Source organism: Lactuca saligna, chromosome 1 (genome assembly GCF_052625555.1).
Source record: "Lactuca saligna cultivar CGN05327 chromosome 1, ASM5262555v1, whole genome shotgun sequence".
Classification (NCBI taxonomy): Eukaryota; Viridiplantae; Streptophyta; class Magnoliopsida; order Asterales; family Asteraceae; genus Lactuca; species Lactuca saligna.
In genome coordinates this window covers 62707668-62727169 of record NC_136417.1, presented here as the reverse complement: position 1 = coordinate 62727169, position 19502 = coordinate 62707668, and the positions used below count along the sequence as shown (strand labels likewise).

At 38.6% G+C, this 19502-nt stretch overlaps 2 protein-coding genes across 2 annotated transcripts; both read right to left on the bottom strand.

The window, feature by feature from the left end:
• Positions 1 to 79: 79 nt before the first annotated feature.
• On the bottom strand, positions 80 to 838 carry LOC145007249 (F-box protein CPR1-like). The gene has a single exon (XM_078966222.1). It carries the CDS (start codon positions 836 to 838, stop codon positions 80 to 82), a length of 759 nt encoding a protein of 252 aa, XP_078822348.1.
• A 5917-nt stretch (positions 839 to 6755) lies between these two features.
• Positions 6756 to 7457, bottom strand: LOC145007243 (uncharacterized). Its single transcript, XM_078966215.1, has one exon. The coding sequence runs from the start codon at positions 7455 to 7457 to the stop codon at positions 6756 to 6758; it is 702 nt and encodes a 233-aa protein (XP_078822341.1).
• Positions 7458 to 19502: the final 12045 nt, after the last annotated feature.

Below are 19502 nucleotides of genomic sequence, written 5' to 3'. Positions count from 1 at the left end.
ATCTTTCAATTGCTGCACAACTTCAGCGTTATTCGTGCGGTTAGGCCCCACAAGCTCCCATGACTGCTTCACATTGTACTTATTCATCACCCGCACTTTGAGGGGAAACATTTGACCATGAAATACACACATATATAGTCCCCAAAAACGTTGACCGTTGACATGTTTGTGGGATCTCCTCAAATTTATCCACAGACAAATCAAAGGAGAGAATTACATGTTTCTTATTATTAGCTGTACCATGAGAAACAACCCAATGAAGTGCCCCATTGTAAAGGACACCAACCCTAGTGATAAAAGTGTAGTTGACTTCTCCTGTAACTTCCCAGATGTTGGACTCTAAACTAAACTTTAGGAAACAGGTAAGATTATTGCCTTTCCTAAACCCTAATACCACCTTGTAATCATCATTGGATGAATCGTAACCAAAACCATAAATCAAAGGTCCGGCCTGATCAAGGATTTCGGGCTTTTTCAGTTTATTCACCTCTCTGGTTTCAGGATTGATAACTGAAAATTCAGTACGAGAGGGAGAAACACATACTAAACCATTGGAAGAACCAAGTAGATGATGCGTGCGACGTACAAAATAGAGGTTATCAGCATCAAATAAATGCTCCCAATTACACTGTGGTGTAGCAGACATAGCAATTCTTCTGTTTCCCATTTTGTCATATTCACGATCACGGCAATAACTGTTTTCGAGATGGGCTTTGATGAAATCAGGATCAGAGATCACATCTTTCCATGACTTTGAAACGCTCCTGTAACGGATCAGATCGCTCACCTCTGATCTTATCAGTATTTGTTCAATCATTTCATCCGGCAGCTGTGCCATTGAAACCCTAGAATTGGAAACCGCGTTTCAAGAGGGTGGGGTGCAGGCATTGTTTTATACTACATTTATTACTAGACAATCATAAAATCACAAATTAAGCTACCCGAAATTTTACTGAAAAGATTAGAGAAATTACCCTTAGCGATGTGCCTTATTCAAAACTTACCACATATGATTGTGGCTTTAATAAATTTTAAGATATTAACATACACACCATCTCGATTCACAATGGGATTGGGTGGAGCTGCTGGAATCTAAGATAACTATTAAGACATGATCAAATGCAGGTGACCCAAAAAGGAAGAGGGAAAGGAAGGAAGCAAAGTATCTGTTATTATTATTATTTTTTTGCTTGCTTCCGAGGATGTTAGTTCTTATTTAAATACACAAACTGTTTTCATCAGAGCAGTTTCAAGCAATTTTATATCTAGCTTGTTTCTGTGGTTTCTTCTGGGATGAACGCAGAAACTCAATTAACAGGCATTCTACCTACTGCCGCTTGATCTGTAATATAATAATAATATAAATTACATTCAATTTTGTGAAATTCCATTAGAAACAATTCTACTCGTAGTTAATCAAACCGCAAAGTAACAAAACTTCAAACACAACCCTGTGAAATCAATTCTATGATCAAAACAAACCTAATCCATATTTACAATTAACCATATAAATACTCCAAAATTTTTTTTTAAAATATGCACTCATTCCGCACAATTTTGCACAATAACTAAGTCAATCAAGCGCTGATACAAAATTCAGCTACGATCTTAAGTTCATACACAAATTTCCAACGATTAATAATGCTTTTTACTAAATAACGAGAGAAAAGTATCCAACTAGAATTTGAGAGGAAGGAAGGGATCTTGCCGGCGACCAGAGGGAGAGATGAGAGGATGATGCATGCGTTAATTAGCGGATTCAGTTCCGATTGATAGCCGTTTCAAAAATTGAGCTTAATAAAGGCTTCCAAATCGTTTATAATTAAAGCATAAACCCTGCAAAAGGGAATTTACAAGATATAAAATCTACCATGGCCAACTCGTACAATTAATAATATAGAAACAATTAGTAATGTTTTCAGTAAATCTAGTTGAAACAGTAGATATATAGATATTTATAAAATAAAAAAAAAAGTAATAATTATATAGAAGCCATTTTCTCACCGAAATTTTGAAGCTAATATCAACCTAAGGTCTGTTTGTTTAGTGTTTATCGTACTAGCAGTTAGACCGTTTTATTTGTTAAAATTTGACGTTTTACTTGGTTAACAGACACGTTCTTAACCAATACCCTAAAAAAATATTGCTGACGGAGTTAGTTGGAAAATAATGTCCTTTGTGCCCTGATGACAAATCACACCTCATCTGATTAGATGCTCTCCTTTGTTGCTTGTTGACGTATTTCACCCGGAATAACTTCAAAAGATAACGGGGCCATCGACTCAGGAACGACCGATCAAAAACTCACTACCTGAAAAGAGCTGAGAGCTGGGAGCAAACTATCTTCCATTAGACTCCGCGTTCTAGCGTCGGCGATCTGACCTCGGGATTGGCCCCCTTTTAGGAGAGAAACTCTCGCTCCAAATAAGACAAGAGAGTACCAATCACCCCTTGGAGACATATGTAGCGCTCTAGTTTGACACCAATAGCAAATAGCCACCCGCGGAAAACGAACTACCAATCAAAGGCCACCTTATCCTCACATGCCTGCAAAGGTAGAAGATATTGTCGGGGATCTGTTCCCCTAACCGCATGTATAAAAAATGATATTGTCGGGGATCTGTTCCCCTAACAGAAAGAAAGAAGCAATATCGAAGAAGAGAAGAAACAAATGATAAAAGGAAAGTTGATCGAATAAGGACGGTTTTAAATGTAGGTGGGAAACCCGAACAATTACAATGATGGAATCGCGGACTCAGACGATTTCATCACATCAACAGGCATCAAAAACCACAATCGATGAACATGTGTCTAGGCCTAAAGCTAGAATGAACTCGATATCCTGAGAAAACGTTGACGTCCACTAGCCTAGGCGACTTGTTGATGTATCTCACCCGGAGTAGCGTCAAAGGGTAACAAGGTTGTAACACCTTGTTTTGAATTGTTTCCATTTCGGGTTGGTGATCAACGATCGGGTATTAGCAAGCTTAGGACCCTTGAAGAATTGAGATTTGTACTCTTTTAGGGCTGGATGATGTAATTTGAATGATCCGGGTTTTTGGTTTGTGTTTTGGAGTAATATGTCAGCTCGAGCTTTTATGGGAATTGGATGTATGTTTGGGATATTGTAAACAAAGGTATGAGCTGATTAAGCATAGAGCTTCTTGTTACCTTTTCATGGGTATAAGGATCGTCAGAATCGGATGGATAATGAGGAAGTGATGGCCTTCGGGGTATATTGGGTTTAAGGGTTAACCAGTACGCGGAGCATACATATGTGTACGCATGGCGTACTAGTTCTAAAGCTAATGGCAGACGGTACAATGGTGTACGCGGGGCGTTTTGACGCAAGGTAGGATCACGCCTTTGGGCTCGTATACGGGGCGTACGTGCATCTTATTGAATACATTAATTTTTATGTTGTACTCTATATAAGCTCATTAAGTCTTTAGGGCAGGCCTCTTTACCTGCCTCCAAATCCTCAAAACCCTAGAGATCATCCTTTATCCTTCATGATGGTATTTTGAGCTCATGGTATACATTTTGGTGTGTTTTGGTACATATCCAAGAAGTAGAAGATTGGTGCAAGGTATCCAATTCTGGTTGCCAACCATATAAATGACATGTCACTACTACAAAACATGACATAGGAGTTACCATATAAGACCCAGTTTATGAAAAAAACGGGACATATTATGGAAAAAATAGGATATATAAAGGGGAGAGTTATATGACCCGGTTTAAGATGAGGAACCAGGATATATGAGTGAACTAAACAACCCGGTTTCTAATGATATAGTCGGCTCTTTTAGCTGTAAAGTTATAAAATCCAGTTTTCCAAATGAAACCGTGTTCTATAGCTTTTGGCCGTGATTGTGAGGTAAAATTTTGGATATCCCGCCATGAAAATTCAATATCCTGCCAACAATTTTGGGGGCCGTGATCAAATCAAGTTGTTTTTTGTGACATGCAAACACGTTTATATTAATGGCAATAATGACTGGTTATTTAGCATGTCTACATTAACACAGTTTGCTAACTAGAGCATATTTTTTTTTTATTGAATATATGTTTGGGACCGAAAATTGGCTGGGACCGAAAATTGATCAAAAAATTGATTTTTCAAATAATTGACCATTGGTTTGACCCTTATCCATATATCCGTTTTTATGACAGTTTTTATGGTTTTATGACAGTTTCAAAGTGTCATATGACAGTTTTCAGACAAATATATTAAAGTTGGTTTTGGTCTCATTTTCTGGTACATACGAAAATATCATCAAACATTCTCGGTTCTTGTCTCTCTGAGTGTTATCCAATTGAAGATTTGGGAGTACCACCAAATACTTCGATTTGAAAGTGATAATCACAATTCTCAGAATTTTCAATCCTTTCTACACCCAAATTTCTAACAATCGCTTCTAGCCAAGCCTGATCAATTACTGCTTTTATGTAAGTGGTTGGTTCTTCATCAACAAGTGGTAATTCTTCTGGTTCAAGTTCGATTGGATCTGTTTCATCATAGAGTTCAGATAAGCTTCGAAACCCTCGATTTGATGTGTGATAATATGTTAAAGAGTTGACATCAACATCTTCATCTGTCATTGGATTTTATGCGTTTGATGGTTGTGTTTCTAGGCTTGACGATGCACTGATCTAGGGACGAGCAGTTTGACCCAAATCCCAATCCCGGACCGGTACTGTAGCGGAACCGATAGTGAACCGTACCGAATTTAAAAATACAGGACGGTACTTGGTAGTCCAAATACATGAAATTCAGGAATTGGTACCGCCGGTACCAGTACTAGTACCGAGTACCGGTACCATTCCTAGTACCGGTACCGGTGATGTTAATTCAGTTCGGTACTCGGGATTAACTTTTGATCAAATTTGGTATTCGGGAAATTGGGAACGGTACGGGTCGGTACCGGTTCCGTCCCACGCTCATCCCTACACTAATATGAGGCTAGTTATTGGTGAAGTGGAATTAGATGGTTGTGAATTGTATGTATCGAACAAGGGAGTAGGGCTTCCGGCTATTTCATGGATTGGACTAGGTATTTGGGATCCCTCTTCAGTGCTTGTATTAAAAAAAGTTTCAAACCAAGCCTGGTTTTGATGTGGGCTCCTTCTCCTGGTCTGCAGTCCAATCCTATTTTTTATTTTCTTCAAAATTAACATCACGTAATACCACCACTCTTTTCTCTTTAGGGTTATACATCCGATACGCCTTTCTACCTGGTTCCACCCTAGGTACACCATCGACACGGTTCTATCACTTAGTTCCGAGGTTTGATTTTTCGGCTCTTTCACTTTTCCGACACAACCAAACACCTTCACGTGCTGAAGTGTGTGTTTCTTTCCTTTCCACCCTTCGTATGCGGTCATGTCTTTCACCCCCTTCGTTGGAACCCTATTGATTATGTGGACAACATGTCAAACTGCCTCCCCTAAAAACATATCTGGTACACACATACTTTTCAACAAAGATCTTGTAGCTTCAAGAATGGTGCAATTGCGTCGTTCAACCACCCCGTTATGTTGAAGGCAATAAGGACATGTTAATTGTCGCTCGATCCCTTCTTGTTCACAAAAATTGACATATTGGTGGGAGGTAAATTCCCCTCCTCGATTAGTGCACATACCCTTAAGCTTAAAGTGACTCTTGTTTTTCACATGTACTTTGAATCATTTGAAGGTTGCAAAAGCCTCATCCTTCATTTTGATTATATAAACCCACATACATTGTTAACAATCATCAACAATCAACATGAGATCTATTACCTGCTATTGTTGTTGGATTGATTGGGCCACATAAATCTGTATGCACCAGTTGAAGTGGTTTGCTCGCACGCCACTGAGCTTCTTTCGGGAAGGGCTATCGGGTTTGTTTCGTAACCAGATAGCATTCACATACTTCTGTTGGATGTCTTATGCTTGGTATACCTCGCACCAAATCTCTTCGTACTCTAGACTCTTTAATTTGAAAGCTTATGTGGCCTAACCTGGCATGCCACAACCAAGCTGTGTCTTCAGGGCTTGCTAAGAGATTCACGGGTTGAGAGGCGTGAAGTACTATTTTATACAATTGGTTCTTGTATCTTTGCACTTTCATCATCAGTCGACTGTCTTCATCATGTATTCTCAAGTACTCATTCAACATTTCAAATTTGTACCCGATTTCAGTCATTTGTCCCATACTTAAGATATTACTTTGTAGTGTTGGGATGAAATACACATTAGTAATGAGTTGTTGCTCACCACTTTTGCACTCCAACAAAATTGAACCCATACCCGCGATTTGAACACTAGACCCATCAAAACCGCACCTGCCCGATATTGCTTTCATCAAGTTCGGCAAAGAAATTGCGTACCCCGGTCATATGGTTGCTTGCCCCGTTATCTAGATAGCATATATCTTCACCATTCTCATTCTTTTCCTCGTTCTATTTTGGAAAGAGCTTCTCTTCATTGAGTAGTACCATGTTAGTTGCATTCTCGCCACATATAATTAGAAGCAACGCAGGTTCCTCCTCATGTGTTAAGTATGCTTCATCGCCATTCTTCTTAGGAGCCTTGCACTCGGACGTGTAATGGTGATACTCGTCACAGTTAAAGCATCTCATATGGCGCTTATCTCTTCCCCATTGATGATTATTATCAGAGTCTCGAGACGAGGTGAAATTCCCACGCCCGCCTCTACCTCGTCTAGATCCTCTACCTCGACTATCATTATGCCCGCCTCTATCGCGACGTTATAATCCATGTCCTCTTCCACCCGATGAGGAACTTCCTCCTGTTGCTTTCTGACTCAACGACTGGCCATCTATTTTAGCGAGCAACAAGCTCCCCTCATTGCTCACATTCCCGCTACGAAGTTTCAACCGATCTTCATAAGCTTTGAGTCGGCCGATGGCCTCTTCGAATGGCATGGTATCTGTACCAAAATTTTGTTCAATAGATTCCACCAACTGAAGAAACTTGTCCGGAACTGAGTCAAGAAGTTTTCGAACAAGTGTGCCGTCTTCAAATGTGGCGCCTAGACTGCTATACTTTGCTACTATACCACTCAATTTTCCAGCAAAGTCATCTATTGTTTCCCTCGCTTTCATCCGTAAAGCTTCAAATTCACTCTTTAATGTGTGCAATCTCGCCTTTTGTACCCGTTCGGCTGCAAGGTACCTCACTTTTAATGCTTCCCAGATCTCCCCTGCAGTCTTTTTCTTTGCTACTTGAAGTAGTACATCTTCTGGTACCGCTTGGAAGATGAAGACATGTGCTGACTTGTTTTTCTTTTCATCCACTTCCACTCGGTTTGGTGGGTCGATAGATTCCCAAATTCCCTGGGCATCCATAATTGCCTCCATCTTTATACTCCATGTCGTATAGATTGTAGACATCAACATTGGGATTTGGAATGGCACTCCACCGTTCTCTCTTTGACTAGGTAACGACATGGTTTTGTAGCGGATATATTTGGGCATGAACCGTGAGGCTCTGATACCAAGTATTAGAAATCAAAAACAGACGATCAAAGCCTGCATAGGCTTACACAGGGATTTATAGACTGCTGCATTTAATACTAAAATAAAGTGCTTTAACAACGACCAAAACTATAACTGAAAATTACCAGGTTAATCATAATATGATAACCATTTATTCCTTTATTGCGTTAAACTCAAGATTAAATCAGAATTAATTCCAATATAATCAGCCTTTTTTTCATTTTTGAAACAGGAGACAGATGAAGGAGAGACTGTAAATGTGTAATAGCTCCATTTTTGCAATTTAGGTAGCATCAGTACATCTTATCCATCCATTGATAACATGCAGCATCTTATCCAATTCTGGTTGCCAACCCTGTATACGATATGTATCTGATTTCTTACCAGAGGAGACCTTCATATCTACTGAATACAACACAAGAGAGGGAGCACATTTAGGTCCCTAGATTTCATTAATTTCCCAAAACGTGTAAAAACATCACATGAATATGTAATTTCCTGAGTCTTTTGACTTCAAATCTTTTTAAATACATCACGTGAATCTGTAATATCCCCAAATTTCTAACTAAAAGAAACCATCTTAGAAGCAAAAAGAAAAGAGCTGGTGATAGCTAGGTTTGATTTGATCATGTAACATAATTTTGATTTAATTCGACAAATTCTGGTGATTTGTTTGTTTTGAGTTCACCGTTCATTATTTTAACATAATATTGGGGAAGTAACATCGCAGCCAGTTAATACATAATGTGTAATTTTTAAAATATAAAAATAGACTTTATATTAATTAAAAATAGGTTGAAAAGTTTCAATGTTTTTACAAATGATCAAAATTCCTAATAACGAGGTTAGAAATCCAAATCATTACACACGGTTCAATTTAAGACTCACTCTTATGTTGAACTCCAAAAGTAAATATTATTAACTGGTCTTTTACCAAGGGCATGTGTTAGATATTCTAAAAAAAAGTGTTTTACTTTTTTTAATTAGTTCAAACATAATATCAACCCTTTGTTACGTAATCAAGATCTAAATCACACAAGCTCAACAAAACATACACCAGGCTAGAACAAGAAAAAAAAAAACTACAAACTTACAAGATGGGCAAAAGTGTCATTAACTAGTTGAAGACTACAAGCAGGAGGACAAAACACCAAAACCAACAACCAAATTTCAAGATAATGACTACGAAAAGTAACAGGGACACGCATCCATAAGTTAACCTGCTACACTGTAGCAAATAACTGAATCCGACAAGAAGTCTTGTCTATTTTTTCGAATCATATGAAAGCTATAGAACGATAAGGCACACTGCATATAAGCAGTTTTATGATTCATAAAGAATCAAGGGAATGAACAGGAGAGTAAACTCCATCAAAGTACGAATCTTAAGACACTTTTGTTAACAAATAACAGGAACAATCTTTAAAGCATTTTCCAAACTATGAAACACAAAATAGATGGTTAAGATAATCTGACAGAATCAATAAAACTGGGTTTAAAACATAGTTTTAACAACAACTAAGAAATTTAGCAGACAATGATGTGCTCTTTAGCTTCTCTTCAAGATCATTTACGGTGTTTTATTCCCATGACCCATCGTAATCAAATTGCTTAGCTGACAGACAAAGAAAGAATAGTGTGAGGGAAAACAATATTTACAATATAGAGAGAAAGCACAAAGAGAAGTTAATTCCCAATACATTGTCACAGTAAACAAGCCCTAGCTGAGCACAATTATGTATTAACACAAGCACATTACCAAAAGGACCCGTTTGTTATGAATGACAAGGCATAACAAAACAAATTTTAATATTTTGTCCCGTTCAAAAAGGTTGAACAATGTGCAACAGGGACTCCCTCTGGATTTCTCATATGTGCAAAAGGCTGTCATGCCCTCCTCATCCTCATCATGAAAATAATTCTAGAAAGCTTGTCGAGTCCACAGTCATGTCCCTTCTAAGAAATGCAGCGTAAAGAGAAAAGTTGATATGCAAAGTTGCTGTAACATAATAACGCAATTTTGCTGTAAGGAAAAATTGGTATAACACGGTTGTTGTAAGGCAACATTGCTGTAAGAGGTCGTTAATGTTGGAAACAGTTATGATTTCACAACTGCAAATAACCTCTTAAAACCATAATTTTCGTCATCCTTATCAATTTTCTTGATTTTTTCGGGATATACACACACACACAAACACACACACACACACACACACACACACACACACATATATATATATATATATATATATATATATATTATGTACTCCATACTTTGATATTTACGAATGTGAGAACAACTCGAAAGTATGATTCTAATGAATGCTTTATTTCTTGTGGCTAAGAAACAAAGGATTTTGTTATTCGATTATCTTGAAAAAATATTTGTGGATCTCAAACATAGGCAGCAAGTAGTTTTCAAGCAATGTGATATCACAATAACTGTCCAAGAAAATTCCTTCTTTTAATCTAAAACACATTTTTTGAGAACTTACCCACCACCAACATCTTCGACCAATAAAAATGCCCAAGGTAATCCTAGTGTCATATTGATTTCAATATGCCGAACAAAACCTCCACCATGTATTTTGCTAATAAGTAATTCCCGAAGAATTTGGCACTAATTTGGAGTGTGAAGATCTGTTCACAAGCAATGCTTCACCAACAATACTTTCGGTGTAAACCGATTCAGACCCATCTTGCGAATCTTCTAGCACTAAAGAAGCTTTAATATTGTTAGTTTCATATAACTCGATGACTTGGCTGTTTGGGAACTTAGATCGGTCATATCCTTATCCCTTTCACTTGGAACACTTTAGTTTGCCATATTTGTTGCAACCTTTTCATCTTTGGCTTTTGAAATAGAAGTGGGTTGTTTTGTCTCAATGGAAGATGTTGGTTTCACAAATGAGCTACTAGAACATTCCTTCATCGACGTATATCTCCTCGTCAAGTTTGCTACTTATCAAGACCAAAAATAAACCGAGCCGTGGTGTGTTAACAGATTCAGAATTTGAGGAAAACAAAAGTGGGGACAAGGGAATGTGGGAAGCACTAACCAATTCTATATTGGGCTACAAACCCAATCCCACACTGGTAAAATAAGAAACTAGACACTAGCATATATAGCAATAGGTAATCCCTTCTATCACCAACTGGTTTTAGAAAATGGAACCTCATTGTTCTTCTATGTTGAGCATGGTTGGACTAGTACGTAGCGATCTTAAAAAGTGGCATCAGAGTTACGGTCAAAGCCCGGATGATGTGGCAGACACAGGTGGCATAATCCCCAGTAATTCACAGTCCAACGAAGTTGATCCTGAAGCCTTGTATCGAAAGTCTTCCAGATGGACAAAGTCATGTGAGCGTGTCCCGAGAGTATCAGCAGCATGAACCGAGAGTATCAGCAATATGAAAAAGGATTGGATCTGATGAACAGTCGTTGAGGGGAGGCTGAGGGCGGAACATGGGTTTGTGGGGGTGCAAACCCATTCACACATTGGTAAAATAAGAAAGTAGACGCTAACATATAAGGCAATGAGGAATCCTTTTTATCACCAATAGGTTTTAGAAAATGGAACCTAATTGTTTTTCTATCTTCAACATGGTTGTGCTAGTAGTGATCCTAACATTCTATACAAGCAAAGTCATAAAAAATGGCATAAAGATCAATTGGTAGTCTGCCACCTAAAATTAGAATTAACAACACATTGGGATAAGGATATTGACTAACGTTCTGAATACTTGGAGCAAGATAAACTAGGTAAAAGAAACAACTAACCACGAGACTAAAAAAACTTAGAAACCAAAAATACTATACTCTTTTGACTTCTCTAAACATTAAATTCCTATGAACCACAATTTAATAGCATTGAACATGGAAACCATATAGACTAGACTCTATAACATCCCTAAAGATTAAACTCCCATGGACTGAGAGTTAAATAGAATTGGACACGGATTTTGATTTTCCTATCATACAAATGAACCTCATAGGGAAGTAAAAGAAAATTCCCATCAACACACAAAGCCTCTAAGGCCTTATCCACCTTTTTAATGAATCTCTGTGCATCAAAAGTCCATTTTACGATTAATACATGCACTATATCTTGATTTTGATGGTGGGCTTGGCTTTTAAGAGGCTTATAGCTAATAAATGCAAAGAAGCTTACAAACAGAAAATTAAGATGCAAATGAATTTTGTGAAATATAGACTACAACAACCCATATGGTCTCAACACTCAAGAGTTCATTGAATGATCTACTTTTACAAAGATCATCATATATATAGTGAGAATCAAGCGATTTACCATTCAAGATTCCCCACGTCACATGAACAAGTACTAACATGAAAAAGTTTTGGTACCTAGACATATGTATGCAGATAAAATCAGAGGTGCAATTACAATCTGAAATCACTGTCATATGGACAAATGATCTTCTCTTCTAATGTTGATGATCAGAAGTATGATTAAGATGATACACAATTTCATATAAAATTATAGTAATCCGGCATAATTAATGCAATAGGACACGATAAATGAAAACCAAAAAAGAAAAGATAATTAGAACCCACCTTGCGACTCTCGGTGATGCTTATTTCCTGCTGCCTTTTGTCCTGTTTCTTGAGTACATGAGGAGATACAAGTCTTGGTATGTAATACTTTAAATCTTTCAATTGCTGCACAACTTCAGCGTTAATCGTGCGGTTAGGCCCCACAAGCTCCCATGACTGCTTCACATTGTACTTATTAATCCCCCGCACTTTGAGGGGAAACATTTGACCATGAAATACACACATAGTCCCCAAAAATGTTGCCCGTTGACAAGTTTGTGGGATTTCCTCAAATTTATCATCAGACAAATCAAAGGAAAGAATTACATGTTTCTTATTATTAGCTATACCATGAGAAACAACCCAATGAAGTGCCCCATTGTAAAGGACACCAACCCTAGTGATAAAAGTGTAGTTGACTTCTCCTATAACTTCCCAGATGTTGGACTCTAAACTAAACTTTAGGAAACAGGTAAGATTACTGCCTTTTATAAACCCTAATACTGATGGGTTTTAGCCATAAGAACTTTCCTATGTGCGCATGCAAAACCCTAATGCTTGGATCTAGGCTTTCTAATAAACATGCTTTTGAATCCAAGACTTATAATGGCTAATTAGGTTAAATAACAATATTGAAACAGATCTAGAATCATACCTTTGAATTCCTTGTTGATCTTGTTTGTCTTGGAGCTTCTAGAGTCACAATTGTCACTCCTCTAATGGCTTACAAACACCAATAGCAAGCAAGATGATTTAGGAGAGAGGAGAGGGGAGGAATTCGGCCAGAGGTTCCTTGCTTAAGGTTGTGTCTCGAACTCCCTCATCCATAGGGTCTATTTATACTATTAGACTCCTTAAGGGTTTCACCCTAAACCCTAATTGGATAATCTTCTCTTAAGGCTATCCAAATCCATTCCATAGATAACCCCATGGACGATTTGAGCTATCCTAAAGCTCTTAGAATCCGTCCAAGGTATATCCTAATGGATTTATAGTCTAAAGTCTAACTATCAAACAATTGACAGTTTATACCCTCTTATTTAATTAATCTCTTTAAGTCACCAAATTAATACCAATTAATTTATGACTTATATTAATCAAATAGACAAATATTATTCCTTATAATATTTACTCTCTTTTAACAAATCATCCTTCAAGTTGCTATGGTGAAGGCAACCCAAAAGGACCATGCACAACCGAATATAGTTATAGCCTTAGACACTATTCCAACAGTCTCCCACTTGGATAAGTCTAGTAACTATACAAGTTCAATACGGTTTGCAATCGTAGCTCTCAAAGACGCTGTCAACTATGATCTAATCAATCTTGTCCTTTAGATAAGGGATCGTACAGTCCTCTGTTAGATATCATGCTGACAATCCTATGGAATGGTTAGTCTAGCATTTAGATTTCTCGATCTCCGATTTATTTGACATAGAACTTAATCGAACACATCAATTCAGTTCTGACCGGGCCCGACACATAAGTCAAATCAAATCATCGAGTGGCTAAGATATCTCTTCTACCCTCTTAGGATAAAATTTACAGATAAACTTCGACTTATATGCATTTACTTATTCATTAACCAACTATACACAACAATGCGTTTTATAACATCAAGTTACTGATGCGTTTTCGCATTATCAATGCACAATCAATTAACAAATAATAAACCATATATCTAGGTTTTAAGACCATATGATATTATCGTCTTGCGATCACCTTTTATATCGTATTCTATAAGGTGATTCCAGCAAGCGCGGGTTTATTCCAATGCTCAAAACCAGTTCATAAGCACTCATGAACGTTGCAGCAACCCTTGCTATGTCTAACACCATTTAGACATTCTACACACCAATTCATGACAATCTTCATTCATATCTACTCCCAACATATGAACGATTGCGAACCATTTGAATAATTCGATTATTCCTAATAAACTCAATTATTCTGGAAGTCAAAACATGCAAAGTGAAACAATAGTTAAACAATTAACATGTGACAGTAACTTTACTCATAAATAAAACTCCTTTATTTAATCATCAAATGTTAATTACATTTATCTATTATACGTTTCTAATACTATCTAATCTATACTAATATCATCCTTCAGCCCAATACTCCTAGTATGCTGCAAGTGCTTAACCCTACTCAGTCCCTTCGTAAGCGGATCTGCTGGGTTATCTTCTGATGATATCCTCTTCACTACGAGTTGTCCTTCTTCTACACGATGTCTAATGAAGTGATATTTTCTGTCGATATGTCGAGATCTACCATGATCCCTCGGTTCCTTGGTCAAGGCAACCGCACCTTCGTTATCACAGAAAATCTCCATGGGCTCCTTTATGGCCGGCACAACTCCAAGATCACCGATGAAGTTCTTCAGCCATATTGCCTCCTTCGATGCTTCGCTCGCTGCGATGTACTCTGATTCGCACGTTGAATCAGCTACGGTTTCCTGCTTGGAACTTTTCCATGTCACTGCTCCTCCATTTAGGGTAAAGACCCAGCCCGACTGCGAACGGTAGTTGTCCCTGTCGGTCTGAAAGCTGGCGTCACTATACCCTCGCACCTTCAAGTCATCACTCCCTCCAAGGACTAAGAACCATTCTTTCGTCCTCCGAAGGTACTTAAGGATGTTCTTCACCGCAATCCAATGTGTTTTGCCAGGGTTCCCTTGATATCTGCTAACCATGCTCAAAGCGAAGGCTACATCAGGGCGAGTACAATTCATAGCATACATGATTGAGCCAACTGCGGAAGCGTATGGTACTCGGCTCATTTCTGCTATCTCAGCTTCGGTACTCGGACTTTGAGTCTTACTCAACTTGGCATTTCCTTGTATCGGTAGTTCTCCCTTCTTTGAGTTTTCCATACTAAAACGTTTTAGTACCTTCTCCAAGTAAGTATTCTGACTAAGTCCAATTAGTCTCTTACTTCTTTCTCTTACTATCCTTATTCCCAAAATGTAAGAAGCCTCTCCGAGGTCCTTCATAGCGAAGCACTTCCCGAGCCAGGACTTAACCTCCTGCAGAGTCGGGATGTCGGTTCCTATGAGTAATATGTCATCGACATATAGAACGAGGAAGCTTACTATACTCCCACTGGCTTTGACATATACAAAAGATTCGTCTTCGCTTCGTACAAATCCAAACTCTTTGACTTTCTCATCGAAGCAAAGATTCCATCTGCGAGATGCTTGCTTAAGTCCATAAATGGACTTCTCAAGCTTACACACTCTATTCGGATGCTTCGGATCCACAAACCCCTCTGGCTGAGCCATGTAAACATCCTCAGCCAACTTTCCGTTAAGGAAAGCGGTCTTGACATCCATTTGCCAAATCTCATAATCATGAAATGCGGCAATTGCTAGCATCACTCTAATAGATTTAATCTTCGCAACTGGTGAGAAGGTCTCATCATAGTCAACTCTGGGAGTTTGAGTAAAGCCCTTCACGACCAATCGCGCTTTATATGTGTGTACGTTCCCATCCACGTCGGTCTTCTTCTTGAAGATCCACTTGCACCCTACGGTCTTACGTTCGGGTACATAATCAACCAAATTCAAAACTTGGTTATCGTACATGGATTGGATCTCGCTATCCATCGCCTCTTTCCATTTCGTAGACTTCGGGCCTGCCATGGCTTCCTTATAGCTATTAGGTTCATCAAGATTTACTAGTGTACCATCACTAATATACGTGTCCCCTTCGGTAGTAATATGAAAACCATAAAACTGGGGTTGAACTCTAACTCTGTCGGAACGTCTAAGAGGTAAGGATTCGTCAATCGGTTCAACCGGAGTTTCCTCCTCGGGTTGAATGCCAGCGGTAGAGGTTCCTTCATCTATCGACTCTTGAATCTCTTCAAGTTCGATTTGCCTCCCACTGTCTCCTTGGCTTATGAGTTCTCGCTCTCGGAAAACCCCTCTCCTCGCAACAAAGATAACATTATCTTTCGGTCTATAGAAGAAATATCCAATGGAAGTTTGCGGGTAGCCGATGAAAATACATCGCTCACTTCGAGGTTCAAGCTTGTCGTGAGTATCTCGTCTTACGAAAGCCTCGCAACCCCAAACCTTGATATGTGCCAACGAGGGAGCTTTCCCCGTCCACATCTCGTGAGGTGTTTTGGCAACCTTCTTAGTAGGGACTCGGTTAAGGATATGGGCGGCAGTCTCTAAGGCATACCCCCAAAAGAAGATAGGTAGTGAAGCACGACTCATCATAGAGCGAACCATATCCAATAAGGTTCGATTACGCCTTTCTGCCACACCATTCAACTGCGGTGTTCTAGGAGGCGTCAATTGCGAAACTATTCCACACTCCTTGAGATAATCGTGGAATTCAAGACTTAGGTACTCTCCTCCTCGATCGGATCGAAGCATCTTGATTTTCCTGCCCAATTGATTCTCCACTTCATTCTTGAACTCTTTGAACTTTTCAAAGGTTTCTGACTTTTGCTTGATTAAATAGATATACCCATATCTACTATAATCATCGGTAAAAGTCACATAGAAGCGGTTTCCATCCTTCGTGGTTGATCTAAAAGGTCCACATACATCGGTATGTATTAGGTCCAGTAGCCCCTCACCCCTTTCACAAGTACTCGTGAAGGGTGACTTAGTCATCTTTCCAAGTAAACAAGACTCACATGTGTCATCTTCCCTAAGGTCGAATGACTCCAACACTCCATCCTTTTGGAGTTGGGCTATGCGTTTCTTGTTGACATGTCCAAGACGACAATGCCACAAGGATGCTTTATCCATACTAGTGGAAGAATCAATATTCAAAACATCATTTCTTAAGTTATCAACAATCAAAACAGTTTCATATATTCCATTACATGGTATAGCTTCAAAGTAAAAGACACCATTTAGATAAGCCAAAATAGAACCATTCTCATTATTAAAAGAAAATCTAAATCCTTGTCTATATAAACCATGAAATGAAATGATGTTTCTAGCCATTTCTGGAGAATATCAACAATTGTTCAAATCCAAAACAAAACTATTCTTAAGCACTAAAGAATACACTCCAATCTTGGTCACAGGCGACGATCTTCTGTTCCCCATGATTAGATTGATCCTTCCTTGCTCCACATCCCTACTTCTTCTTAGTCCCTGCACATTAGAACAAATGTGATAACCACAACCGGTGTCAAGAACCCAAGAAATAGCATGATTAGAATCGTTAGATTTGATTGCATATATACCTGCGAAAGATGGCTTGATCTTTCCTTCCTTGATGGCTTGCAGGTAATCCGGGCAGCTTCTCTTCCAATGTCCTATCTTGTGGCAGTGGTGGCACTCTGCCTCCTTCGGGTTAGAGCAGGGCTTAGAGGGATCAACTTTGGTCCCACTAGAAGAGGAACCATCTCGGGCTTTCACCTTTCGATAGTTATTTGAAGAAGCTTTCCTCTTCTTTCCCTTCCCTTGACCAATAGCCAAGACAGGAGCAGCGGATGGATTGGGAGTTGGTGCAACAGACTTGTCCTTGAAATTGCTCTCAGCAACCCTCAAGAGACCTTGGAGTTTACTTAGAGTGACCTCCTCTTTGTTCATGTGGTAGGTCATCCTAAATTGATTGTACATCGGAGGCAAAGAGTGAAGCACCATGTCGATCGCCAAGTCTTCGCCGAAGTCAACATTTAACTTGCGAAGGCGGTCGACATACCTTTGCATCTTTTGCAAGTGCACGGTAAGAGATTCTCCATGACCCATCTTGGCGGAAATCATGTTAGTGAAGATCTCGTAACGCTCTTGTCTCGTGTTTTGGTGGTACCTCTCCAACAAGTCTTGATGCATCTCGTATGGATACATGTCCTCGTAGGACTTTTGGAATTCGGAGTTCATGGTGGCGATCATGATGCAATGTACTTTCGTTGCATCTCGCTCATGAGTTTCAAAGGCGGTGATTTCGGCGGGAGTGGCAACTTCGGGGTTGATTTTCTCGAGCTTCTCATCGAGGACATACTCTTTATCCTCATAGCGAGAAATGGTGCGAATGTATCTTATCCATTTGCCAAAGTTCGTTCCATCGAAGGTGACCTTTTGGCAAAGGCTCATCAACGTGAAAGAACTAGCAGCAGCGTTGTTTGCGTTTGACATCTATAGAAAGGACAAAGATCGATTAGAATAAGAATCCCTAATTATCACCCAATAAGAAAAATTAGGGCTAGGATCCAACAATAACATTTACATACTAGAAAAGGGATGCTGTAATCCAATATGCAAATAAATTGAACGTAAGTGAATGACGATTCACTAATTCTCCATTACAAAACTTAAACTTTTAGTCCTAAGTGTTTTTTTGAGAATTCCTAGATTCGGATGAGATTCATTGAACTATTCAATGGCATGTTTAAATCTCGATATGCCCCTCTTGTTTGTGACTGGGATGCCGAGGATCACAAAGCGGGTGTGAATTACCATGCAAATTCACATGGTGCCTTCATTGTAACGATCACCTATTCGATGTGCCGGTAAACCACACACGCTCCATCGAACTATGATGAACAATGAATCACCCTTTGCCACCTTCGCTTAGAACCAATTAGTGTGCCGGTAAACCACACACGCTCCACTAACATCTTAGCAAGGTGCAAAGTGTAATTTCATGGGATTGCATCAATTCACTTTTCCTAAAGTAACTAAGATTGGGAAATTTTTAAAAAAGTTTAGTTACTTCGTATTTCTTATTATACTTTTAATGAGAGGATGAGGTTGCCCTATCCTACCCGTTCGGCTAACGACCCTCCACCAATCAAGCAAGCGGTGGGTGTGAGTGTACACCCATTAAGCGCCATTTTATAGGCCGCAACCTTATACCCACCTTATAGATCGGCTTCGTGAATGAGGCCTACTAGCGGTAAGACTAGCATTTAGTTATACATATATATATATTATTCTAGTAATATCATATAAGTATAGGGTTGCATTTTAAACTTTTTCAAAATCTAGGGTTTGAAATTTAAGTTGTCTAAATTAAAACTTTTAATCACAAATATAAATTTCAAAACTTTAGGGTAGGTTTTAAACATTTAAAACATGAAGAATCAAATAACAAATAATTCCAATTAACAATTAATATTCTAATTATCTTTATTTGATTTATCTTGATTTCTTTGAAGATAATTACCAAAATAATTAATCATTATCATATAAGGAAATTAAATATTTTATTAGATGATAAATATCTTTAATTAGATCAAGATAATAGTCATATTTATCAAAAAATCGGATTTACATTGATCTAATATGATTAAGGTAAGTTTCCATAAGATAATTATGAAAAAATACCAAATTTGGCCATTCCTGACGCCTGGACTCGCCGAGTGCACAAGGGGACTCGCCGAGTCAGGCCAACTCGACGAGTTCACCTTGGGACTCAACGAGTCAGTGACTCAAAACCCAAAAAATCGAATTTTGCAGGTTTGTTTCA

Coding starts and splice junctions, on each gene's coding strand:
- LOC145007243 (XM_078966215.1), bottom strand. CDS start 7,457: ATGTCGTTACCTAGTCAAAGAGAGAACGGTGGAGTGCCATTCCAAATC.
- LOC145007249 (XM_078966222.1), bottom strand. CDS start 838: ATGGCACAGCTGCCGGATGAAATGATTGAACAAATACTGATAAGATCA.